The 20,823-nt window shown below is 51.7% G+C and overlaps 1 protein-coding gene across 6 annotated transcripts in view; it reads left to right on the top strand.

Moving 5' to 3' along the window:
• The window catches only part of TOGARAM1 (TOG array regulator of axonemal microtubules 1), a 34,790-nt gene extending 14,034 nt beyond the window's left edge, over positions 1-20,756 (top strand). For 3 of the 6 annotated variants that reach the window (XM_038138050.1, XM_038138049.1, XM_038138047.1), the window contains 15 exons: positions 431-531; positions 1,127-1,207; positions 1,465-1,628; positions 2,439-2,625; positions 2,749-2,883; positions 4,947-5,091; positions 6,352-6,457; positions 6,800-7,035; positions 9,730-9,888; positions 12,143-12,269; positions 12,412-12,530; positions 13,705-13,894; positions 16,487-16,706; positions 16,985-17,071; positions 19,455-19,950. In XM_038138050.1, coding sequence (XP_037993978.1) covers positions 431-531; positions 1,127-1,207; positions 1,465-1,628; positions 2,439-2,625; positions 2,749-2,883; positions 4,947-5,091; positions 6,352-6,457; positions 6,800-7,035; positions 9,730-9,888; positions 12,143-12,269; positions 12,412-12,530; positions 13,705-13,894; positions 16,487-16,706; positions 16,985-17,071; positions 19,455-19,690 — 2,293 coding nt within the window. In that variant the 3' untranslated portion in view covers positions 19,691-19,950. Of the gene's footprint in view, positions 1-430; positions 532-1,126; positions 1,208-1,464; positions 1,629-2,438; positions 2,626-2,748; positions 2,884-4,946; positions 5,092-6,351; positions 6,458-6,799; positions 7,036-9,729; positions 9,889-12,142; positions 12,270-12,411; positions 12,531-13,704; positions 13,895-16,486; positions 16,707-16,984; positions 17,072-19,454; positions 19,951-20,473 lie in introns of those variants that run through there. The other 3 variants (XM_038138045.1, XM_038138046.1, XM_038138048.1) reach the window with 3 other exon arrangements.
• The last annotated feature ends 67 nt before the right edge of the window (positions 20,757-20,823 follow it).

Genomic DNA, 20,823 nt, shown 5'->3' with positions numbered 1-20,823 from the left:
GAACCATTTGAAATTTAAAATCATTTAGAATTGTTCCAGTAGGCAAGAGCATTTTCCTGGTGAATGTCTCTGCTGGCCACTGAGCTGGGCACAGCTCCTCCCTGTTGTGGCAGGAGGATTTGGTCACTCTCCTTGGCCAGGTTGGAGCCAGCATCATCAATCCCCAGGCCAAACAATTCCTTTCTTTATGGGTGTATCCTAGATCTAGTCCTAGTGGAAGGTTTCCTCATAAGGGTTTTCTTTAGGGTGTTCTTCATAATGGACCTGCTCATCAAATAATTCCCACTGAATTCTGTTCCTGCTCAGTGTGAGCATTTGTAGGAATTCTGGAAATAATTTTGCCATGGAGAAACTGAAATCTGTTGTTGGTTCTGGCTGGGCTTTGAGTGTCGTGGAGAATTGCACCTATAAAATGTGTTTATCTGAGCAGGTCAGACACTTTTCCAGCACTTGGCAGCAAATCCCATCCTGCAGAAGTATGTCCAGCAAGGCCCAGAGACACAGAGGGGGCAGAGCATCCCCCCAGCACAGGTATGCTCCTGTCAGGACTCCCCTGAGGGACCAGAGTGTCCCTGGCGTGGGCACGGAGCCCACATCCCTCAGCTCTTAACAGAGGGAACTTGCAGCTGCTCTGGGGCCAAACTGGCATTTCAGGGTGCTCAGCTGAGGGGTTCCAGGCTTGCAAGCAGCTCATTTCCTGTGGGAATTGAGGTGAAGTGCTGCTGGGGTGTTTCCCCCTCACAGGGCTCTACCCTGAGCTGTGGGATTGTTTGTGTTTATCAGTTTTGTTTCTTCGGGATGCAGGAAAGGGCTGTCCCTCCATCCCTTGTCCCCAGTCCCTCTCAGCTCTCCTGGAGCCCCTTCAGGCCCTGCCAGGGGCTCTGAGCTCTGCCTGGAGCCTTCTCCTCTCCAGGGGAGCATTCCCAGCCTGGCTCCAGGCTCGTGTCAGTGGGATGTGAGCATTCCTCATCTGGCTGTTCAACAGATCCTGCTGGCTTCAGTAACCTGGCAATGCCCTGGTTCAGGAAAGGGATCAGTTCAGATGTGGGGTGGCATTTTAGGAGGGTGGAGCACATCCCAAAGCATAACCAGCACGATGGGCAGGGAGTGCTCTTTGTGCTTTCAGGCCCTGCAGAGTCAGTGCCTGGTTTTGCACCAAAGAACAATCTGGGTTTCACGTCTGAAGACATTGCTGTTGTTGGCAAAGGTACTACAGACCCAAAATCATCCCCCGTGTCTCTCTGAGTTATGAAATGAGGGCACATGTGCCCGTGTGGAGTGGGAAAAGAACAAAAAGGTCTGTGCAATGTTTTGGATCGTTCACAATCCCCAGTTCAGTGGGAGTGCGAAGGATTGTGTTTGAAAGTGTTGCAGTTCCTGGATGGACAATTCCAGTCTGGAGTGAGATGGTTTGATGTCCCTTCCATCCCAGAGCAGTCTGTGACCCCGTGTTCTGCCCTCCAGGTGTTTTTGGGAGCCCTCCTGGCCCAGCTGCCAGCCAGTCCATGCCGTGTGTGGCCAATGGGGACGCCCAGGGTGCCAGGGAGGGAGCAGAGGCAGCCCCAGGGAGAGGCTTCCAGCAGAACAGCCCTTCCCATTGCTGTTCCCGTGCAGGGAATGAAGGAGAGGTAAGAACTGCCCAGCCTGGAGCCTTCTCCCCCTGGGGTGTGGGGGTGAGGCCAGCCCTGCTCCCTCAGGGCCAGCAGCAGTTTGCCTGGAGCAGCCAAAGCCTTCGAGCTGCTGCTCCTGATTTTCTTTTGGTGCCTCCTGGATGGCAAATGGATGTGCCAGGAGCTTCCCACCGTGCTCAGATCCCTGGAAAGGGGCTGCAGGGAGGAGTGGAGCTGGGAAATGCCCTCCCTGGCTCCCACAGCACCCGCAGATGTGGAAGGAGGGATTGGCTGGGCTGGATCAGGTCTGGTTTTGTCCAGCAATGAATTAATCCAGCTCCAATCAGATGCTTTTCTTAAAAACCTTTCTGAATATTTGGCCATAATCTGGTCTCTGAGGAGTGGTGCTGTTTGTTAAAAACTATTTACAAATGTAAATGGAGCAAGATTTATCTGAGTGAAGTGCAATAGAAAGTCAAAAACCACTGAAATGGAACTCTTTCTGCAAGCCTTTAAAATAACATTTGAAGAATACTGAAACTTGAAGTTAATGACTTACAGTGTCTTAATTTTCTGATTTCCCCTGAACATGTGAACCCTTGGCAGGATCAGATTCAAATGAGTAAATGGATTAAATTTATTAAACTGGACTTAAATTTGACTGGATTAAATTTATTTGCTGAGTTTTCCTGAGGCACAAAAAGTCTCATGAACACAGGAGAGAGAAGGGGCAGATCAGAGGAGATCCTGATTTTCCAGCTGACCTTGGCCAGCATCAGGAACTGGGGAATCAGTTCTGGGGTAACTTTTGCTTGATTTTTTTTGCAGATAAAAGTGACCTTGTCAAAATCTGCTCAGGAGAAGCTGAGGAGGAAGAGGAGAGAAGACAAAGAACACAACCATAAAGAGCAGCAGGAAGGCAAAGGCTTGGAAGGGAAGGAAGAATTCCCTTGGGAAAGGATTAGACTGAGTATGAGTGAACCAGAGAAACTCACAGCAGAAAGTGAGGATGAGGGTTTGTCTTTAATGAATATTCCCTGTTCAGTGCTGCAGAAATGGAAATTAGGGCTGGTAATACTGGGTTTGCACTCACTTCTGGTTGGTTTTATTGTAGCTTGGCCGTTCCCTTCCTTCCTAGGGTTTAGTCTCTGTGGGGATTTACTGACATCACCAAGGAATGGATCCTTGTCCTTAGAAAACGTGGCCTTGAACCCTTCCCTGAAGAGAACATCCAGTTTGAAGAGGTCCAAGTGCTCATCCTTGCTAGATTCTGGTAAGCTGGGGCAGTAAACTCCTCAAATATTTGGGTAGGTGGGGTGGGACAGTTTCAAAACACAATTTATTTGTGCGGGGGACAGTCCTGAGGTGCTCTGAAGATCAGTGGGGCTGGAGGGGATTTAGTTCCTCCGTGGGGATTCTGTTGATCACTTTTCATCTAGAGTCTGTTGGGGAGTTTCATGAAACATCAGAGGCTTTTGGTTGGATCAGGATCTGAAATGATACATGCATTAACAGCACACCGACTCCCTGCTGTCCCCAAAACCCTTTTCTGGGTACATTTTGGCACTGAATTGCCTTTAAAATAACCAGTAGGAAAATGTTAAGAGTAGAAACTCCTACTGCTGGTGCCCAAAGGCGGCCAGAATTTGTCTAGTGTCTGTTCAAGGTTTGTGATGCTATTAGCACACTGTGCATCTGTTTTTACATTAAACAACCCCTACCTTTGTGCTTGTGACTTAAAAGTGAAGGTTGTGTGCAAAGCTGAATGTACATGAATGGAACTCTGATTGACTGGGGCTGCCCCTGGATCCCTGGAAGTGCCCAAGGCCAGGGCTGGGCCTGGCACGGTGGCGATGCCTCGGTGGCTCCCTGGAGCAGAGCTGGGCAGAGTTAGGGGATGAAGCAGGGATTCATTCCCAGGCCTCACAGGACACACCTTGGGCAGCACAGAGCCCGGCCAGGGCTGCACCCCAGACAGAGCCTGGCTGGGAGCTCTCCCGCTTTGATCAGCTCTGCTCATTTCCACGCTGGGCTTCAGGGCCCAGTCCCAGCTGCAGGGGATGCAGCGCCACCCTCCCAGGCTGCTCTCCTCCATCCCCTGCTGCTGGCGCTGCTGGGGCTGCAGCTGCAGCGCTGTGCTTGGCTCTGGGCTGGGGAAGGATTGCTGTGTGTGCCTGAGCTGTGAGCAGAGCTGCTGGGGCTGGGTGTGCAGGGCACTGAGGCACCCGTGCGCTGCAGAGCCTGGGGACGGGAGAGCTGGAACTGCGGGCGCCACAGGGAGGTGTCCCTGCCCGTGGCACAGGTGTCCCTGCCCGTGGCACAGGTGGCACTGGGTGGGCTGTGAGCTCGTTCCCAGCCCCAGCACTCTGGCCCTGTGTGTCCTTTGCCAGCCCCGTTGGCTCCTGCAGCAGCGCTTTGTGCTTCAGTCCGTTCTGTGGCTGCCTGCAGCTGGCAGGCCACTGCTGGTGTGTCCCTGTCACTGCTGGTGTGTCCCTGTCACTGATGGTGTGTCCCGTGTCACTGATGGTGTGTCCTGTGTCAGAGCTGTGTCCTGTGTCACTGCTGGTGTGTCCCTGTCACTGCTGGTGTGTCCCTGTCACTGCTGATGTGTCCCTGTCACTGCTAGTGTGTCCTGTGTCACTGATGGTGTGTGTCCCTGTCACTGATGGTGTGTCCTCTGTCACTGATGGTGTGTGTCCCTGTCACTGATGGTGTGTCCTGTGTCACTGATGGTGTGTGTCCCTGTCACTGATGGTGTGTCCTCTGTCACTGATGGTGTGTGTCCTGTGTCACTGGTGGTGTGTGTCCCATGTCACTGATGGTATGTCCCCGTCATAGATGGTGTGTCCCTGTCCCTGACGGCGTGTCCCGTGTCAGAGCTGTGTCCTGTCCCTGATGGCGTGTCCCGTGTCAGAGCTGTGTCCTGTCCCTGATGGTGTGTCCCTGTCCCTGACGGCATGTGCCATGTCAGAGCTGTGTCCCTGACGGCGTGTCCCATGTCAGAGCTGTGTCCCTGACGGCGTGTCCCGTCAGAGCTGTGTCCCTGACGGCATGTCCCTGTCCCTGACGGCGTGTCCCCTGTCAGAGCTATGTCCCTGATGGCGTGTCCTGTGTCAGAGCTGTGTCCTGTCCCTGATGGCGTGTCCCCTGTCAGAGCTGTGTCCCTGTCCCTGACGGCGTGTCCCCTGTCAGAGCTGTGTCCCTGACGGCATGTCCCTGTCCCTGACGGCGTGTCCCGTGTCAGAGCTGTGTCCCTGACAGCGTGTCCCTGTCCCTGACGGCGTGTCCCCTGTCAGAGCTGTGTCCCTGTCCCTGACGGCGTGTCCCTGTCCCCAGAGGAGCCGTGCGCGGCGCGGGGCCGCTGCCGGGAGGCGCCGGTGACGCAGAGCCCCGAGGTGCTGGACCCCGCGGAGCTGCTGCCGTTCCCCCGGCCCGAGCCCGCCCTGGCAGAGGCGCTGGCGCTGCTGGCTGACCACGACTGGTGCGTGCAGGGCTGGGCAGGGCTGGGCAGGGGGGCACCGGGAGGGCTGGCCGGGAAGCACGGCCACGGGGCACACACAGCGAGGGCACTGGGTCACAGAGGGGAGAACGGGGCTGGGAAATGGATTTGGAGAGCGTTTTTAAAGCTTAACAGAAGGTTTACATTGTGTGTGTGTGTGTGTGAACAAATACATGCTGTGTAAATATGAAAGTATTTAAAAATAGAAGTTTTTAAAACTCCTCTCAGTTGCCCCATCTCTGGGTCAGAAAAGGACTAAATCCCACAGGGGGGGTCAGTCAAGTTTGACATTAAAGGAGCATTGTGAGTTGGGGCTGGGAACTGGGCCTTCAGAGACCTGGAGATCAGAGTTAAAGGGCTGGAGAGGCAGCACCAACACCTTCCTGGTGCTCTGTGTGCAATCAGCAGCCCAGCCTTGATTCTCTGTGTGCAATCAGCAGCCCAGCCTTGATTCTCTGTGTGCAATCAGCAGCCCAGCCTTGATTCTCTGTGTGCAATCAGCAGCCCAGCCTTGGTGCTCTCTGTGGAATTAGAAGCTCCTTCAGGTGCTCTGTGTGCAATCAGCAGCCCAGCCTTGGTGCTCTCTGTGGAATTAGAAGCTCCTTCAGGTGCTCTGTGTGCAATCAGCAGCCCAGCCTTGGTGCTCTCTGTGGAATTAGAAGCTCCTTCAGGTGCTCTCTGTGGAATCAGCAGCCCAGCCTTGGTGCTCTGTGTGGAATAAAAGCATCTCTTCGGTGCTCCCCGGCTTGGGATGTGCTCACAGAGCTGCTGCCTTCAGTCTGGGGAAGGAAACATCCTCTACCTGCCCCTGGTGCCAGCTGGGAGCAGAGCTGTGGGGCTCTGCTGGGAGGCTGCCGTGCTGGAACAGTCCCACAGGAAGAGACAGATTTGTTTGGAAAGAGTTTCCTGCTTTGTTTCTTGCCTGGCAGGGTGGGCAGGCCTGGCACAGGTGCCCAGAGCAGCCCGGGCTGCCCCTGGATCCCTGGCAGTGCCCAAGGCCAGGCTGGACACTGGGGCTGGAGCAGCCTGGGACAGTGGGAGGTGTCCCTGCCATGGAAAAGGGAGGGGTGGGATGGGTGGGATTTAAGGTCCTTTTGAACCCAAACCATTCTGGGATTATTTCTCATTGCTTTATTTTACCATCTAATTTGTGTGCTATTTGATTCCCTTAGAATTCCACTTCCAATATTTTAATGAGATTTTTCAAATGGATGGAAATTAAATATAATTTTTTTCACACAGGGAGAAGAAAATTGAAGGTCTGAACTTTGTCAGGTGCTTGTCTGCCTACCATGCCCCTATTCTGACTGCAAAGCTCCATGAAACAACTCTGGCTGTGGCTCAAGAGGTTAAATTTTCCTATCAGAATATATTCCACTGGCTCTCTGTGTGTGTATTTGTATTTTACAGCTCTCTGAAGTGATTAATGCTCACCTCTGGTGAGTTTTCCTCAACTGGGCAGTCTCAAGGATAATTTGAGACTCAGAGGCTGAGAAAATGTAGATTTTAACTTTATAACGTTTTTATGAGTGTGTATTTTAATTCTCACCCATTGTGAATCAAGTTAGAAATGTGTTTCTCAGTTGCTTGTAATGTTACTTAAAAATGACAAAGGGCAAACATGAATATTTATTTTAAAGTCTCTCTGATCAACATTATTCATTGTTTTTTGGGTTTTTCCTGTGTGCAGGTCAAGAATTTACGCTCAGGTGTTTCTCGAGCTGCTGTGGTCTGTTTAGGGGATTTGTTCACCCACCTGAAAAAGAGCATGGATCAAGAACTAGATAATGCAGTAAAAGTCCTTTTGCACAAAGCTGGGGAATCCAACACTTTTATAAGGGAAGAGGTAGACAAGGCACTGAAGGCCATGGTTAATAATGTGACTCCAGCACGTGCACTTTGTTCTCTTATAAATGGAGGGCAAAGGTAATTCCTATAAAGACTTTATAAAGAATATTGTGAATAGAGTTAATTTATCAAATGTAGGCTTTTTAACGTCAAATCAGAGTGCAGTAGACAGAAATTTGAAGAGCAGTAAATCAGCTGTGCTAAACCTCTCCCCAGGGCGATGTTTGTTGGCATCAGTTGAATTGAAGCCCCTCTGTTCCTTTCTGTGCATTATGTGAGAGGTTGGCTGCTGGTTTTGGAGCTTGGTGTATTTCCTGGCTGTTTGCACCACTTCAGTGATTTTATTTGCTGTTACTGTATATTCTTGGGGAGCTGCTGTTCTGCTTTGCCTGGTAAAGCTGACATAATGTTCTTTCCTTTCCTCCTTTGCTCTGCAGTCAGCTCCTGCCTTGGCCATTTTTCAGCACCTCTCTTTATTTAGAAAGCTGATTTATAACTTCCAGTTCTCTAGCTGCATCTATCTTGCTTGATTCCTCCTGTCTAGGCTGAGCCTTTGTGTCTGATTTTAATTTCCTTCTCGGTGCCGTTCTTTTCTGGACTTAATTCCCTTCTTTCCCTGGCCCTGTTCAGTCTCTTTTCCTTTCCCATCCTCACTCACTGCTCACATCTGAGCTGGGTGCACCCCCTGGTGCTTCCTCTCTTCTCTGCCACCCCTTGGTGACATTTCCCAGGCTCCATTTCCCTTCGTGACACTTTTCAGGTGCTCCATTCAAAATCTCTCCTCAGATTTCCTGCACAGCTCCAACCCTCAGAGTTGAAAATGTTCTCTTTTGTTTCCTGGGCAGCTGGCTGTGGGGGGATCCATGGATTCTGTCTCCTGACAGCTCTACTGCAGTTTCCTGCTCTTTAGGCTCAAAGGCAAAAGTCAGCCTTGGGGTTTGCATTCTTTGTGCATTGCTGGGATTCAGACTGGCTTGGGATGGGTGCCCCAGCCCTGGAAGTGCCCAGGGCCAGGCTGGACAGGGCTTGGAGAAGCCTGGGATAGGGGAGGTGTCCCTGCCCATGGATTTATGGTCCCTCCAACCCAAACCAGGCTGATTCCACGACTCTGTGAATTCAGGAGCAGCAGGCAGTAAGTGCATGGCTTTTGTTCAGCACCAAGGGGACGTGCCCTCTTTGGGTTCTCCTTGGCCTCACAGACCCTTGGCCCTCCTGGGCAGAGCTGTCTGTGCCAGACCTCCCCACCTTCCCAGGCAGATCCCAACTCACCTGCTCAGGGGTTTTCTGTAGGGGTTTGCCCCCTCCTCTTGGTGAGTTTGTGTAGGTTTTGTGCTGAGGCATCAGAACTGAGCTGAATACTGCCTTTGGGCACAGATTAATCTGCTCACGGCTCAGACCTTCCTAACTCGTGGACTACAGGATGCTTTTAATGGATAACACATCAGGGCACAGCCTAAAGGTGCAGCTTTTCTAGGCCTGGCTTCAGCAAGCTCTGGCCATGTCAGCAGGAAAGCTCCTGGATCACAGGGCAGCTCCAGAGGCTGTGACCAGGAATGTGGGATTACCCTCCAAAGAGGAAACCTGTGTCTCAGCAGGAAGTGAAAAGGATTGTTTGACACAACTGTAATTCCACAAAGGATCTTCTCCCTCAGTTGGGCTGAGTTCCTTAAATTCACCACAACAGTAATCCTTCAGTTATGGTGTCACTCACAATTGATGGGAGACCTGTTCAGGTGTACCTGCTTTCTGCTCAGCTCCTCTCCAGCCCTCTGTGACCATGACTGTACTGCTGGCAGCCCTGACTTGACAGAAATACTGACTCTCCATCAGCTCCAAAGCTGGGTTTGACTTTACCACCAAGAATCATTCCAGTGGGAGGTGTCCCAGCCCATGGCAGGGGTCGGAACAAGATGAGCTTTCAGGTTCCTTCCCAACCCAGTCTGGGATTCTGTGGGTAGAGTCATGATCCAAGAGCATGATTCCAGGGACAGAGCTGAGAGTGATTTTACTCCAGGAGTTTTAAAATCCTGTTTCTTATCTGTTTGCACTGTGTTTGCCTCTAAGGTGTTGTGTGCACACAAATGGTTTCCATGAGCAGGGGCTTGTTTGCTTCATGGAGTGAGGTCCCTCAGCCTCTCAATTCTTGTTTTCCCCTTGAAAGTGCAGCAGGAGTTACAAATTGTCCTCAAAGTGGCATTTTTAATCCAGATATAAAATTGGAGACGTTGGAGTTTGCAGGATTTTGTTCCTGAACACAGTTGGGACCAGCAGGGGCAGCAGGATTTAGATCAAAGGGTCATTTGCTGCACGAGTTTGAAAGCTGGTTCTGGCTGTTCCCTCCTTTGCATCAGCACAGGTGTTTATTTTGTACCAAGCAGGGATCAGGAGACTCCTGCAGGATCTCCAGGAGTCGACTGAACACTGCTGTAGTCAGTTTTAAAGTGACAGCCAGTCAATTTGCTTTAGTCAGGCTTGGTCAAGTGCCCAGGATGTGTCTCTGAGCGCAGGGACTGGTTTTTCATGGAGCTCATGGAAATAACAGTGTACGCTTTGTAAAATGAACTTATCTGAAGGAAAACTAGAACTGAAATTGTAAAACCCCCCCTGCCTGAATGCAGCAAGAGCAGCTGTAGTGCAAGGTGTCCCTGGCCACGGGAGGAAGGGCCTGGAGGTCCCGTGCTCAGGGTGCCAGGGCCAGGGCGTGGCTGGCAGGGCGGGTGGGGCTGGCAGCAGCCCTGCAGGGCTGTCCCTCAGGCCTCTGTCCCTCCCCAGCCACCTGCACTCGGCCGTCAGGAGATGCACAGCCCAGCACCTGGGGGACATCGTGGAGCGCCTGGGCCCCGAGCGCGTCCTGGCCCAGGGCCGGCCCGTGGCCGAGCGGCTGCTGCCCGCCATCGCCAGGTTCAGCCAGGACAGCTCCCAGCAGACACGGTGAGCATGGGCACAGGGACCGCTGCTCGGGGACAGGGACCGCTGCTCGGGGACAGGGACCGCTGCTCGGGGACAGGGACCGCTGCTCGGGGACAGGGACAGCTGCTCTGGGGACAGGGACCGCTGCTCTGGGTGTGGGGTGAGCACTGGGGACAGGGACAGCTGCTCGGGGACAGGGACAGCTGCTCTGGGGACAGGGGACAGCTGTTCTGGGGACAGGGACAGCTGCTCTGGGCTGTGGGGTGAGCCCTGGGGACAGGGACAGCTGCTCTGGGTGTGGGGTGAGCTCTGGGCACAGGGACCGCTGCTCGGGGACAGGGACAGCTGCTCTGGGTGTGGAGTGAGCACTGCTGGGACAGGGAACAGCTGCTCGGGGACAGGGAACAGCTGCTCTGGGGACAGGGACAGCTGCTCTGGGGTGTGGGGTGAGCACTGGGGACAGGGGACAGCTGCTCTGGGGACAGGGACAGCTGCTCTGGGTGTGGGGTGAGCACTGCTGGGGACAGGGACAGCTGCTCTGGGTGTGGGGTGAGCACTGCTGGGGACAGGGACAACTGCTCGGGCACAGGGACAGCTGCTCTGGGTGTGGGGTGAGCACTGGGGACAGGGACAGCTGCTCTGGGCTGTGGGGTGAGCCCTGGGGACAGGGATAGCTGCTCTGGGGACAGGGACAGCTGCTCTGCATGTGGGGTGAGCACTGCTGGGACAGGGACAGCTGCTCTGGGCTGTGGGGTGAGCCCTGGGGACAGGGACAGCTGCTCTGGGGCAGTACCCTCGGGGCAGGAGGGGTTGGGAGGGACAAGACTGGGGGAGCAGTAAGGGTTGGATGGGCCCGGAGCACCCTGGTGACAGTGGAGCCTCCTCGAGCCAGGTCTCACAAGCTCTTGGAGATCCATTTCACACCCAAGATAGCTCAGCTGCCTCAGAAGGCATCAAATCAGCAGCATGGCTCCTGTGGCAGTGATGGAAACAAAAAGTTTTAATAAAAGGCGAAATAACAAAACTCTTTACAGAGAAATACAGATCCCAGTGCAAGAGGCACTCTGCCCCTGGTAAAACTCCTCACAAAAGCCATTGGTTCCTTTGTTCTCTTCTTTTTCTAGTCAATTGCCCTGGGGGACTTTTTGGCTCCTGTCCCATTGGCCATCCTTAAGTTTGAGGTGAAGTCCCCAGGGTCCTATGAGGTGTCTTCTTCCCTAACTGAGGAGAGAAACTTCTGGGCTCTTTTCCTTTTGAAGGGGACAAAGGATGGTTTGGTCACTCCATCCATAGGGAGCACATCCCTGTACCCCGGGCTAGCGGGAAGTGTCCCTGCCTGTGGCAGAGGTGGAAGGGGATGGGATTTAGGGTCCCTTCCCAACAAACCTGTGAGTGCAGCTGTTATCCCAGCACTGGCAGGAGGGTTGGGATGGGGCCTGTGGTAGGGATCACCTGGATACCTCCCACACAGCCTGGCTGCAGGAGGAGAGGGGCTCCCAGCATGTGCTGTGCTGGGCCCAGAGGAGAGGCAGCCCCGCAGGGAATGCTGGCTCTGGAATCCTCTCCTGGAGCTGATCCGTGGCTCTGGCTGACAAGGCTGGACCACCCTGCTTAAAGCCAGCAGAACTGGAAGGCTGTTGCCATTAATTTGGTCAGTTAATGAAAGTGATCCTTGAGCACATCCTCTGGATGGAAATGGGTCTGGTTACTCAAGTCAACAGCAATTTTAGAATCATGGAATCACTGAGGTTGGAAAAGACCTCCAATAACAGTGACTGGGGACTCCAAACCTCCCTGGGCAGCTCCAAGGCCTGAGCCCCCTTTCCATGGGGAAATTCCTGCTGGGCCCACCCTGAGCTGCCCTGGCCCAGCCTGAGGCCGTTCCCTCTGCTCCTGTCCCTGTTCCCTGGAGCAGAGCCCGACCCCCCCGGCTGTGCCCTCCTGGCAGGAGCTGTGCAGAGCCACAAGGGCCCCCTGAGCCTCCTTTGCTCCAGGCTGAGCCCCTTCCCAGCTCCCTCAGGAATTCTCCAGCCCCATCCCAGCTCCCTCAGGAATTCTCCAGCCCCTCCCCTGCTCCCTCAGGAATTCTCCAGCCCCATCCCAGCTCCCTCAGGAATTCTCCAGCCCTTCCCAGCTCCCTCAGCCTCTCCTGGGGCTCCAGCCCCTTCCCTGGACACAGTCTCCCTGCACCTTTCCATTTTGGAATCACACACCTGGAATGACCCAGTGGCAAAGCCAGCCCCTGTTCCTGGATGTCCTGGTGCTCTCCCTGCAGCTACTACGGGCGGAGGATGCTCTTCAGCATGATGGCCCATCCTGACTTGGATAAAACCCTGGAGAAGTTTGTGCCACCCAAGGATTTGCCTTACATTAAGGAAACCGTTGGCAGCCTACGAGAGAAGGTGTGTGGGAAAGCTCTCGTGTAGCACCTGGGGCAGGTGGAGGTGTCCTGGGGGCTGTTGATCTAGACAATTGCAGCACTGCAGCCACAATAATTCCCTGTGGTTCCCTTGGTCCATGAATTCCTGCTGTGCCTTTGTGCAGGGCCTGGGGGAGATGCCCTTGGATACACCCTCAGCCAAAGGAAGGCGATCCCAGGCTGGAAATGTTGGACATTTGAGGTCGTCCTCTACTTGCAGAGATGCTCCCATCATCCCAGACAGGTAATGAGCCTCATCATCCTGTGAGCAGCCTGGCCAAGGAGGGAGCACAGAAACAACCACACAGGGCTGGGAAAGTTAAACTTCCCTCGAGGAAAAGGAAAGTCTTGACCTGTTCCAGAGAAACTCTATTTAAGAGTTTCTGGTTATATTAAAATGGCTTTGTGCACTTTGAAGTTAATTTGTCTACTGACCATCCATGAGATACACAGAGTACACAAACCGCCTGGAATTCACAGTATGGAATCACTGAGTCATGGAATGGTTTGGGTTGGAAGGGCCTCAAAGCCCACCCATGTCACCCCTGTCATGGCAGGGACACCTCCCACTGTCCCAGGCTGCTCCAAGCCCTGTCCAGCCAGGCCTGGGACACTTCGGGGATCCAGGGGCAGCCCCAGCTGCTCGGGCAGTGTAGATCCAATGGATCCATGGCATCGTCCCAGATGGTGCTGTCCAGACTCATGGAAAAACCATTCCTGCTTGGAGCCACAGCACAAATTACTCATTTGCACACAGCTGTGGACACCAAGGACTGACTTAGACCCTGACTGAGGATGCTGGAGGGTTTGGGTCATGCTCTGACCACTTTTAGTTTTGTTTTATCTTCTTACAGGTTTTATATTGGCCTTTTTTGGTTTTGGATACACAGCAGCAATTTTTGGGCTCAGATAGATATGAACACAATGACATTATGGATCACCCCAGGACATTCCACCCCTTCTTCCATATCATCTGACTGATGCCCAAATGGGCACATTTGAACTCTAAACACACATATCTATGCATTAAACATACATATATATATTTGTTTCTAAGTATTGTAGGAAGAGCTGTTGGGTTTTCAGCTCAGCATAGATAGTTGTGACACCTGGGCTGGGGTCAGCCTTTAAAGTACTCTGGGAATAAAGATTTAAACTACAGTAAGCTTGGGGAGGTTGTGACCCATTGCTGTAAGGGAAGTTCCCGATTGATCCTGGTCACAAAACCAGCTGCATTCGGAGCAGAGCGGATGTAAGACTTGGGGAACAACAATTTCTGTTAGGTGGTTTCTTTTTAAATCACCCTGTTTAAGGTGAAACTTTGTGTTTACTTCTGATACTTGCACTCAGATGGGAAGAGAACGTGTGGGACGAGCCTCCTGGCCCAACTCACGGAACAACATTTCCCTTTGCCACAGGGACGGCGCGGAGAGCCACGAGGCCCCGCGGAGAGCAGCTCCTCGCAGTGCCCTGGAGAGCGAGGAGTACGTCAGGGACCTGGTGGGGTTACTGAGCGCCAGGGATTTCCGGGAGCGCGTCCGCGGCGTGCGGCAGCTGCTGCTGGACGCCGAGAGCAGCCCGGGCCCGCTGCTCGCCAACATCGTCAGGGTAACGCGGCACAGCCTGGGCTCCACGGGGCTCTGAGCTGGGGCTGGTTCATTGCAGAAACAGGGATATTGACCTGGCACCGATATCCAACGGGGACGGGCAAAAACTCTGGGAGTTTAAAGTTAGAAAGTGTGTGTGTATTGCAGGATGGCTCCCAAATGCACACCACAATTTACAGCTGATTGCAGAGTGCTTTTATCTGTACAGGTATTGATACCCAAAATACAAACACATGTACAGCTGATTGCAGAGTGCTTTTACCTGTACAGGTATTGATACCCAAAATACAAACACATGTACAGCTGATTGCAGAGTGCTTTTACCTGTACAGGTATTGATACCCAAAATACAAATACATGTACAGGTGACTACACAGTGCTTTTATCTGTACAGGTATTGATACCCAAAATACAAACACATGTACAGGTGATCACAGAGTGCTTTTACCTGTACAGGTATTGATACCCAAAATACAAATACATGTACAGGTCACTACAGAGTGCTTTTACCTGTACAGGTATTGATACCCAAAATACAAACACATGTACAGCTGATTGCAGAGTGTTTTTATCCATGCAGGTATTGAATACCCAAAATACAAACACATGTTCATAGCTTTGGTGCATCCCATTCCCTGGTATGGTAATTAGCTCAAAAGCCATTAAGCATGCACAGTGTGTTCCTTGAAATGCGTCGGTGGTCCCTTTCATGGGGAGGAGTCCCAAACTGAGGAAGTAAATTAAGTCTTCCTCGTTCTGACTTTTCTGCCTTTTCAATGCAAATGTGACAAATGAACCCTTGGTGGAACTCCCATTCCCTGTCTTCAGTTGGTTTCAGACCAGAGGAGGCCCACGATTGTCTTCTGTTCCTAGAATCTTTTGTCAGTTTCTGTGTTCGTCATTCTAAACCCAGCTGACCAAACATCGTGCTGCCCAGCAATCCATTATTAATTAACTACTAACTCTTAACTTCATCAAGACCTACTTATTTATTTTCATTAACTCCAATAAAGCTTATCTCCAACTAAAATCTTAGCTCCTCTAAAATCTCTAAATCCCTTAAAGTTTGTCTCAGGTTGATGCCTCAGGTTTGGCTTTTCTATTTTCCCATTCTGTGCTTCTTTAGTGTGTGGGGCTGGGTTCACATCAGGGGATGCTGAGCTCTGCACAGAGCAGGGAGACAAAACAATTCCTGCTCCAGCTGGCACCAAGGACAAATGATCCAAACCTCAGCCCAGGAGCACAAACAGCGTGGGCTGGAGAGAGACAAACAAGCAGGGTGGGAGTGCCTGGGCTAAAGCTGGAACGGGACAATGAACTGCAAGGTGCAAATGGAGCAGAGCTGAGCCAAGGGAGAGACCCCGGGAGCGCTCGTGCATTTTGGGACCATTTTGGGTTCATCTTGGCTGCAGCCCTGGCTGGGCTCTGGTGCTGCCCAAGGTGGATCCATGGAGGAGATGCTTTGAATAAATCCCTGCTTTATTCTGTGACTCCACCCAGCCTCTGCTCCAGGGCAGCCTGCTCAAGGCATCAGGGTCACCAAGTTTTCTCAGAAAAGTCTTGGATCCTTCTTGGAATAAGGATGATGGACAGAGAGCATTGAGGAGCAGAGGGGTCTGTGTGAGGCACTAAGGGAGGAAAGAAAGGGAACAGGAGGAAAAATGTGGAATTTTTCACTCAGGGCACTTTTGAACCACTGCCCTGAGAAGCTTTGTCAGTCCCATCCCTGGAAGTGTCCAAGGCCAGGTTAGGTGAGACTTGGAGCACCCTGGGATAGTGCAAAGTGTCTCTGATGATGGCAGGGGTGGAATGGGATGGGCTTTAGCAGCTCTTCCCATGGAAACCAGTCTGTGATTCCATGATTTCTGGAATCCTTGTGCTGTTTTTCATGGCACTCTTGGGTAAATATCAAAAAATGGAGTAGTTGTGAAAATAGCAGAAGTGATTAATGAAGAACTGTGAAACTGTCTCTGAAGCAGAGCTACAAGGTTTTGTGTGGGAGAAGGTGAGGAAAGTATTATGCCAAATGTACTGTGCTAAAGCTCAGGATGAGGATCCTCCAATAGGAAAGCAGGTTCTGTAGGAGAAAGAAATGTCCAGCAGCTGTACATTACAGACAGATACAATGAAAGGAAACCCAAGCTTGTCCTCCAGCAGTGCCATATCTTTGTGTGGAATGATGGAATTGTGCTGTGGAACCTCCAATCTGTGGATGGGTTTGAAACTTTCAGACACTCCCTGTGCTGAACAGGGTCATGTTTCCCCAAAAATACTGGCTGGCAGGAAAGCTGGGTCACAGTGAGAGTTACTGTGCCCATTGCACTGCAGGGCTTCAGGTCAGATTAATGCACGGGGTTAAATAGCAAATCTGGCTTGACTTGCTCAAAAATTATCCCAGGTATTTGCATATCCCAAAACCCCAGAACCCCGGAGTGGTTTGGGTCAGAAGGGACCTCACAGAACATCCGTTTCCAACCCCTGGAGATAGCAGAGCCATCCTTGGCCAAGGTGCACAGTTAAAGGGTAGCAGTGGAGCAGGTAATGAGCTTTCTTGATTCCCAGTTCCATGAGTGCTGCTTGGATGCTTTTCCAGATCTTTGATGCCTTCAAGCCTCGCTTGCACGACTCCAACAGCAAAGTGACCCAGGTGGCTTTGGAGGCCATGCACAAGATGATCCCGCTGCTCAAAGACAATTTGTCCCCTGTGATCAACATGTTAATTCCTGCCATAGTGGACAACAACCTCAACTCCAAAAATCCAGGGATTTATGCAGCTGCCACAAATGTGATCCAGGCCCTGTGTCAACACTTAGGTGAGCAATTTACTTTCTCTTAATTTGAAACAGTTTTAACTGTGGTGAGTAAGTTGTAAATTGAAAGTGTTACTCTTTCCAAGAGTTGCACAGAATTGCTACACTGTGTAAAAATCTTTGGGTTTATTCTCACCCCACAATTCACCTTGATGTTGCTCAGTAGTGCTTTGCTTATTTTTCCGTAGCATTTTCTTATTTACCTTTTCCCATATTGTGTTTATTTCCAGATAATTTAATTTCCATTTCGGACTTTAACGTGTTTTGCTCTTTGCCTTTAGACACCTCCCTGCTCCTGCAGCCGTTCTGCACAAAAGCCCAGTTCCTGAGTGGAAAAGCAAAGCAGGACCTGACAGAAAAGCTGGCTGGTAAAGCGCTGCTTTCCTTTGCTTGTTTGGTTGGTTGGGTTCCCTCAATTAGGGAAATCAATTGCAAGGTGGAGGTGGGTCTGTACTTTCCCTTCTGTCCCAGGAGACTGTGCAGCAGTTGTCACATTTCAGCTCTTTCATGGAAATTGGAGCTGTTGCTGACAAAACAAAGGATTAGTATTAGTGTTATATAGTCAGATGGAAGATCTGTAACTACCTGGAATTTATAAATGTTTATAAATATGCTAAGGATTTAATTTAAATGTAAATACATTTATCTATTTAAATACCTCATCTATTTAAATACCTTAAGGATTAACATTTATAAATACCTTAAGCATATAATAATTTTAACATGGCCTTGTATTCCCTCTCCCAGTGCTCATTCCCTCATGCTCTTGCCAGGAATCCAGACTGGTTTGGGCTGGAAGGGACCTCAAATCCCACCCAGTGCCACCCTGCCCTGCCAGGGACACCTCCCACTGTCCCAGGGTGTCCCAGTGTCCAGCCTGGCCTTGGGCACTGCCAGGGATCCAGGGACAGCCCCAGCTGCTCTGGCAATTCCAGCCCAGCCAGGGATTCCTGGAGAAAAGCTGAATTTCCATGTTTAAATGAACAAGGAATGTCTTTATGGGAAATGTGCTCCAGCCAACCATTTCCTTGGCTGGCTTTCAGGGCAGGTCTGTGTGAAATGGAACTCAGTAATAACACAGTGGACAGGCTGTTCTTGAAATATCCCTAAATTTGTGCTTTCTGAGGGTGTTAAACAGCCTTTAAACAGTCCCTCTCTTGCTGGGATTTTTGGAGGGGTTTGTATTACATATCAGAAGAGGCTGTTCTGGCAGAGAGGGAAACATTTGCTAATGAAACACTGAATTCATTCCTGAGGAAAATACATCATCCTATAAACATATACATTTATTTTGTGCATATTTTATATATGTCTGTGCAGGGCCAGAGCTGGACTCGTGATCCTGGTGGGTCCCTTGCAGCTCTGGACATTCCATCATTCTATAATTCTATATTTACAGTATAAGGCTGCTTTTTTCTTAAATATCTACTGCTTATTTGTGAGAAAGAGGGGAAATTGGAAATACCAGACCTTACACTGTGAGAAATAAAGGTCCTTATGAGAATCCTAACTGAAAAAAACCCAACCTAAAATCCCCTTTATTTCTTTTACTTTTTTTAGCTCAATGGAAAAGTGTAATTATCAGCAGCACTGGTGCTACTGTGTCAGCTCCTGGGAGAGGATAAAAGGAGTGGTTGTGGGAAAATCTGGTATTTTTTATGGGAGCTGATGATGTTGCAACAGCAAATTCTTGTGTTCAGCAGCAGTTTGAGGAGATGATTTAAATGCTTTTAAACTCCTCTCAAAGGCAGGGATCACATCGAGATTGTAATTTAAATGAATATTTTATCCTGACCCCTGTTTGTTGCCTTGCAGAACTGGTGCTGGAGCTGTATCCTTCGCAAAGGCTGAGATCCCATAGAAATTGTAATTTAAATGAATATTTTATTGCAGAGTGGGTGCTGGAGCTGTACCCTCCTCAAAAGTGGAGATCCCATTGAAACTGTGATTTAAATTAATATTTTCTCCTGGCAGAGGGGTTGCTGGAGCTGTACCCCTCTGAAAGGCCGAGATCCCATCAAAATTGTAATTGAAATGAATATTTTATTGCAGAGTGGGTGCTGGAGCTGTACCCCTCTGAAAGGCCGAGTTCCCATCAAAATTGTAATTGAAATGAATATTTTATTGCAGAGTGGGTGCTGGAGCTGTACCCCCCTCAAAAGTGGGGATCCCATTGAAACTGTAATTTAAATGAATATTTTATCCTGGCAGAGTGGGTGCTGGAGCTGTACCCCTCTCAAAGCTGGGGATCCCATTTCAATTGTAAGTGAAATGAGTGTTTTCTCCTGACAGAGAGGGTGCTGGAGCTGTACCCCTCTTTATGGTGGGATCCCACTGCAATTGTAACTGAAATGAGTGTTTTCTCCTGGCAGTTCTGGTGCCAGAGCTGCACCCTCAGGAAGGCAGGATCCCACTGCAGTTGTAACTGAAATGAGTGTTTTCTCCCAGGCCAGAGCTGTATCACTTTCAAAGTTGGGGATCCCATTGCAATTCTAACTGAAATGAGTGTTTTCTCCTGACAGAGCTGGTGCCAGAGCTGTACCCCTCTCAAAGTTGGGGATCCCATTTCAAGTGTAACTGAAATGAATGTTTTCTCCCAGCAGAGCTGTATCCCTCTCAAAGTTGGGGATCCCACTGCAATTGTAACTGAAATGAGTGTTTTCTCCTGGCAGATCTGGTGCCAGAGCTGCACCCTCAGGAAGGCAGGATCCCTCTGCAATTGTAACTGAAATGAGTGTTTTCTCCCGGCAGAGCTGGTGCCGCAGCTGTACCCTCGGAAGCCCTGTGCCGTGGAGCAGAAGGTGCTGCCCGTGCTGTGGCACCTGCTGGGCAGCTCTGCCAGCGGCAGCTCCGTGCCCGGCCCCCGCACGGCCACGGCCGCCTTGGCCCAGGCCCTGTGGGCGCAGATGGGCCCCGGGCTGCTCGCCCACGCCGCGGCCCAGCCCCCGCACATCAGGAAGAGCCTGGAGGAGCTTTTGGAGACATAAAATGGTCAAATCGCCGTCCCCGCAGGTGAAGCTCCAGCGCCGCCTGAGCCGGGCACACGGACGGTGCTGCCGGGACACGGGCGGGAGCAGCCCCTGAGCTGGGCACGGTGCCTGAGGGAGAGCCCAGAGCCGGGCTGGGCTGGACTGCACCGGGAGAGACACCGGAGCCAGGCTGGGAGAGCCGGGGAGCTGAACTGGGCCGTGCTGGGCCAGCCTGAGGGCCTGAACTGGGACAGTCTGCAGGCCTGAACTGGGCCGTGCTGGACTAGCCTGAGGGCCTGAACTGGGCCAGTCTGCAGGCCTGAACTGGGCTATGCTGGGCCAGCCTGAGGGCCTGAACTGGGCCAGCCTGAGGGCCTGAACTGGGCCAGTCTGCAGGCCTGAACTGGGCTATACTGGGCCAGCCTGAGGGCCTGAACTGGGCCAGTCTGCAGCCCTGAACTGGGCTATGCTGCGCCAGCCTGGGGGTCTGAACTGGGACAGTCTGCAGGCCTGAACTGGGCCGTGCTGGGCCAGCCTGAGGGCCTGAACTGGGACAGTCTGCAGGCCTGAACTGGGCCGTGCTGGGCCAGCCTGAGGGCCTGAATTGGGCCGTGCTGGGCCAGCCTGAGGGTCTGAACCAGGCTGTACTGGGCTGGCCTGCAGGACTGAACTGGGGCAATGTGCGGGGCTGAACTGGGCCGTGCTGGGAGAGCTGTGCTGGGCAGTGTGGGGCTGGCTCCCCTCATTGTCACCAGCATGGCCATGGAGAAGCCGCTCCAGCCCATCTGTGCTTCCCTCCAGAGGCTCCAGCCCAGGACCTGTCCCTGGATTGCCCATGAAGAACCACACGGTCACATCAGCACGGCGCTTTACACGGAGAAGCGGAAGGGAATCCTGGACACAGCGATGCAGTGCTGTTTGTGAAAAACATGTATTTTTGTACCCCCACAGGCAGTGGTGCAGTATTTGTTGTCTCAGGGCTGGGCAGTGGGGAGAATGAACCCTGACCCTTCTTCTCCAGCTGCGGGCTCTGGACACATTGGACACGGGACACAATGGGATATATAAATAAAGGGATTTATTTCTGTACAGGGATGTATTTCTGCAAAGGGGGGGAGGAGGAGGGGCTCAAGAGCTACTCTGCTCGAGGA

Source organism: Motacilla alba, chromosome 5, assembly GCF_015832195.1.
Source record: "Motacilla alba alba isolate MOTALB_02 chromosome 5, Motacilla_alba_V1.0_pri, whole genome shotgun sequence".
Classification (NCBI taxonomy): Eukaryota; Metazoa; Chordata; class Aves; order Passeriformes; family Motacillidae; genus Motacilla; species Motacilla alba.
This window is presented reverse-complemented; position numbering and strand designations above follow the sequence as displayed.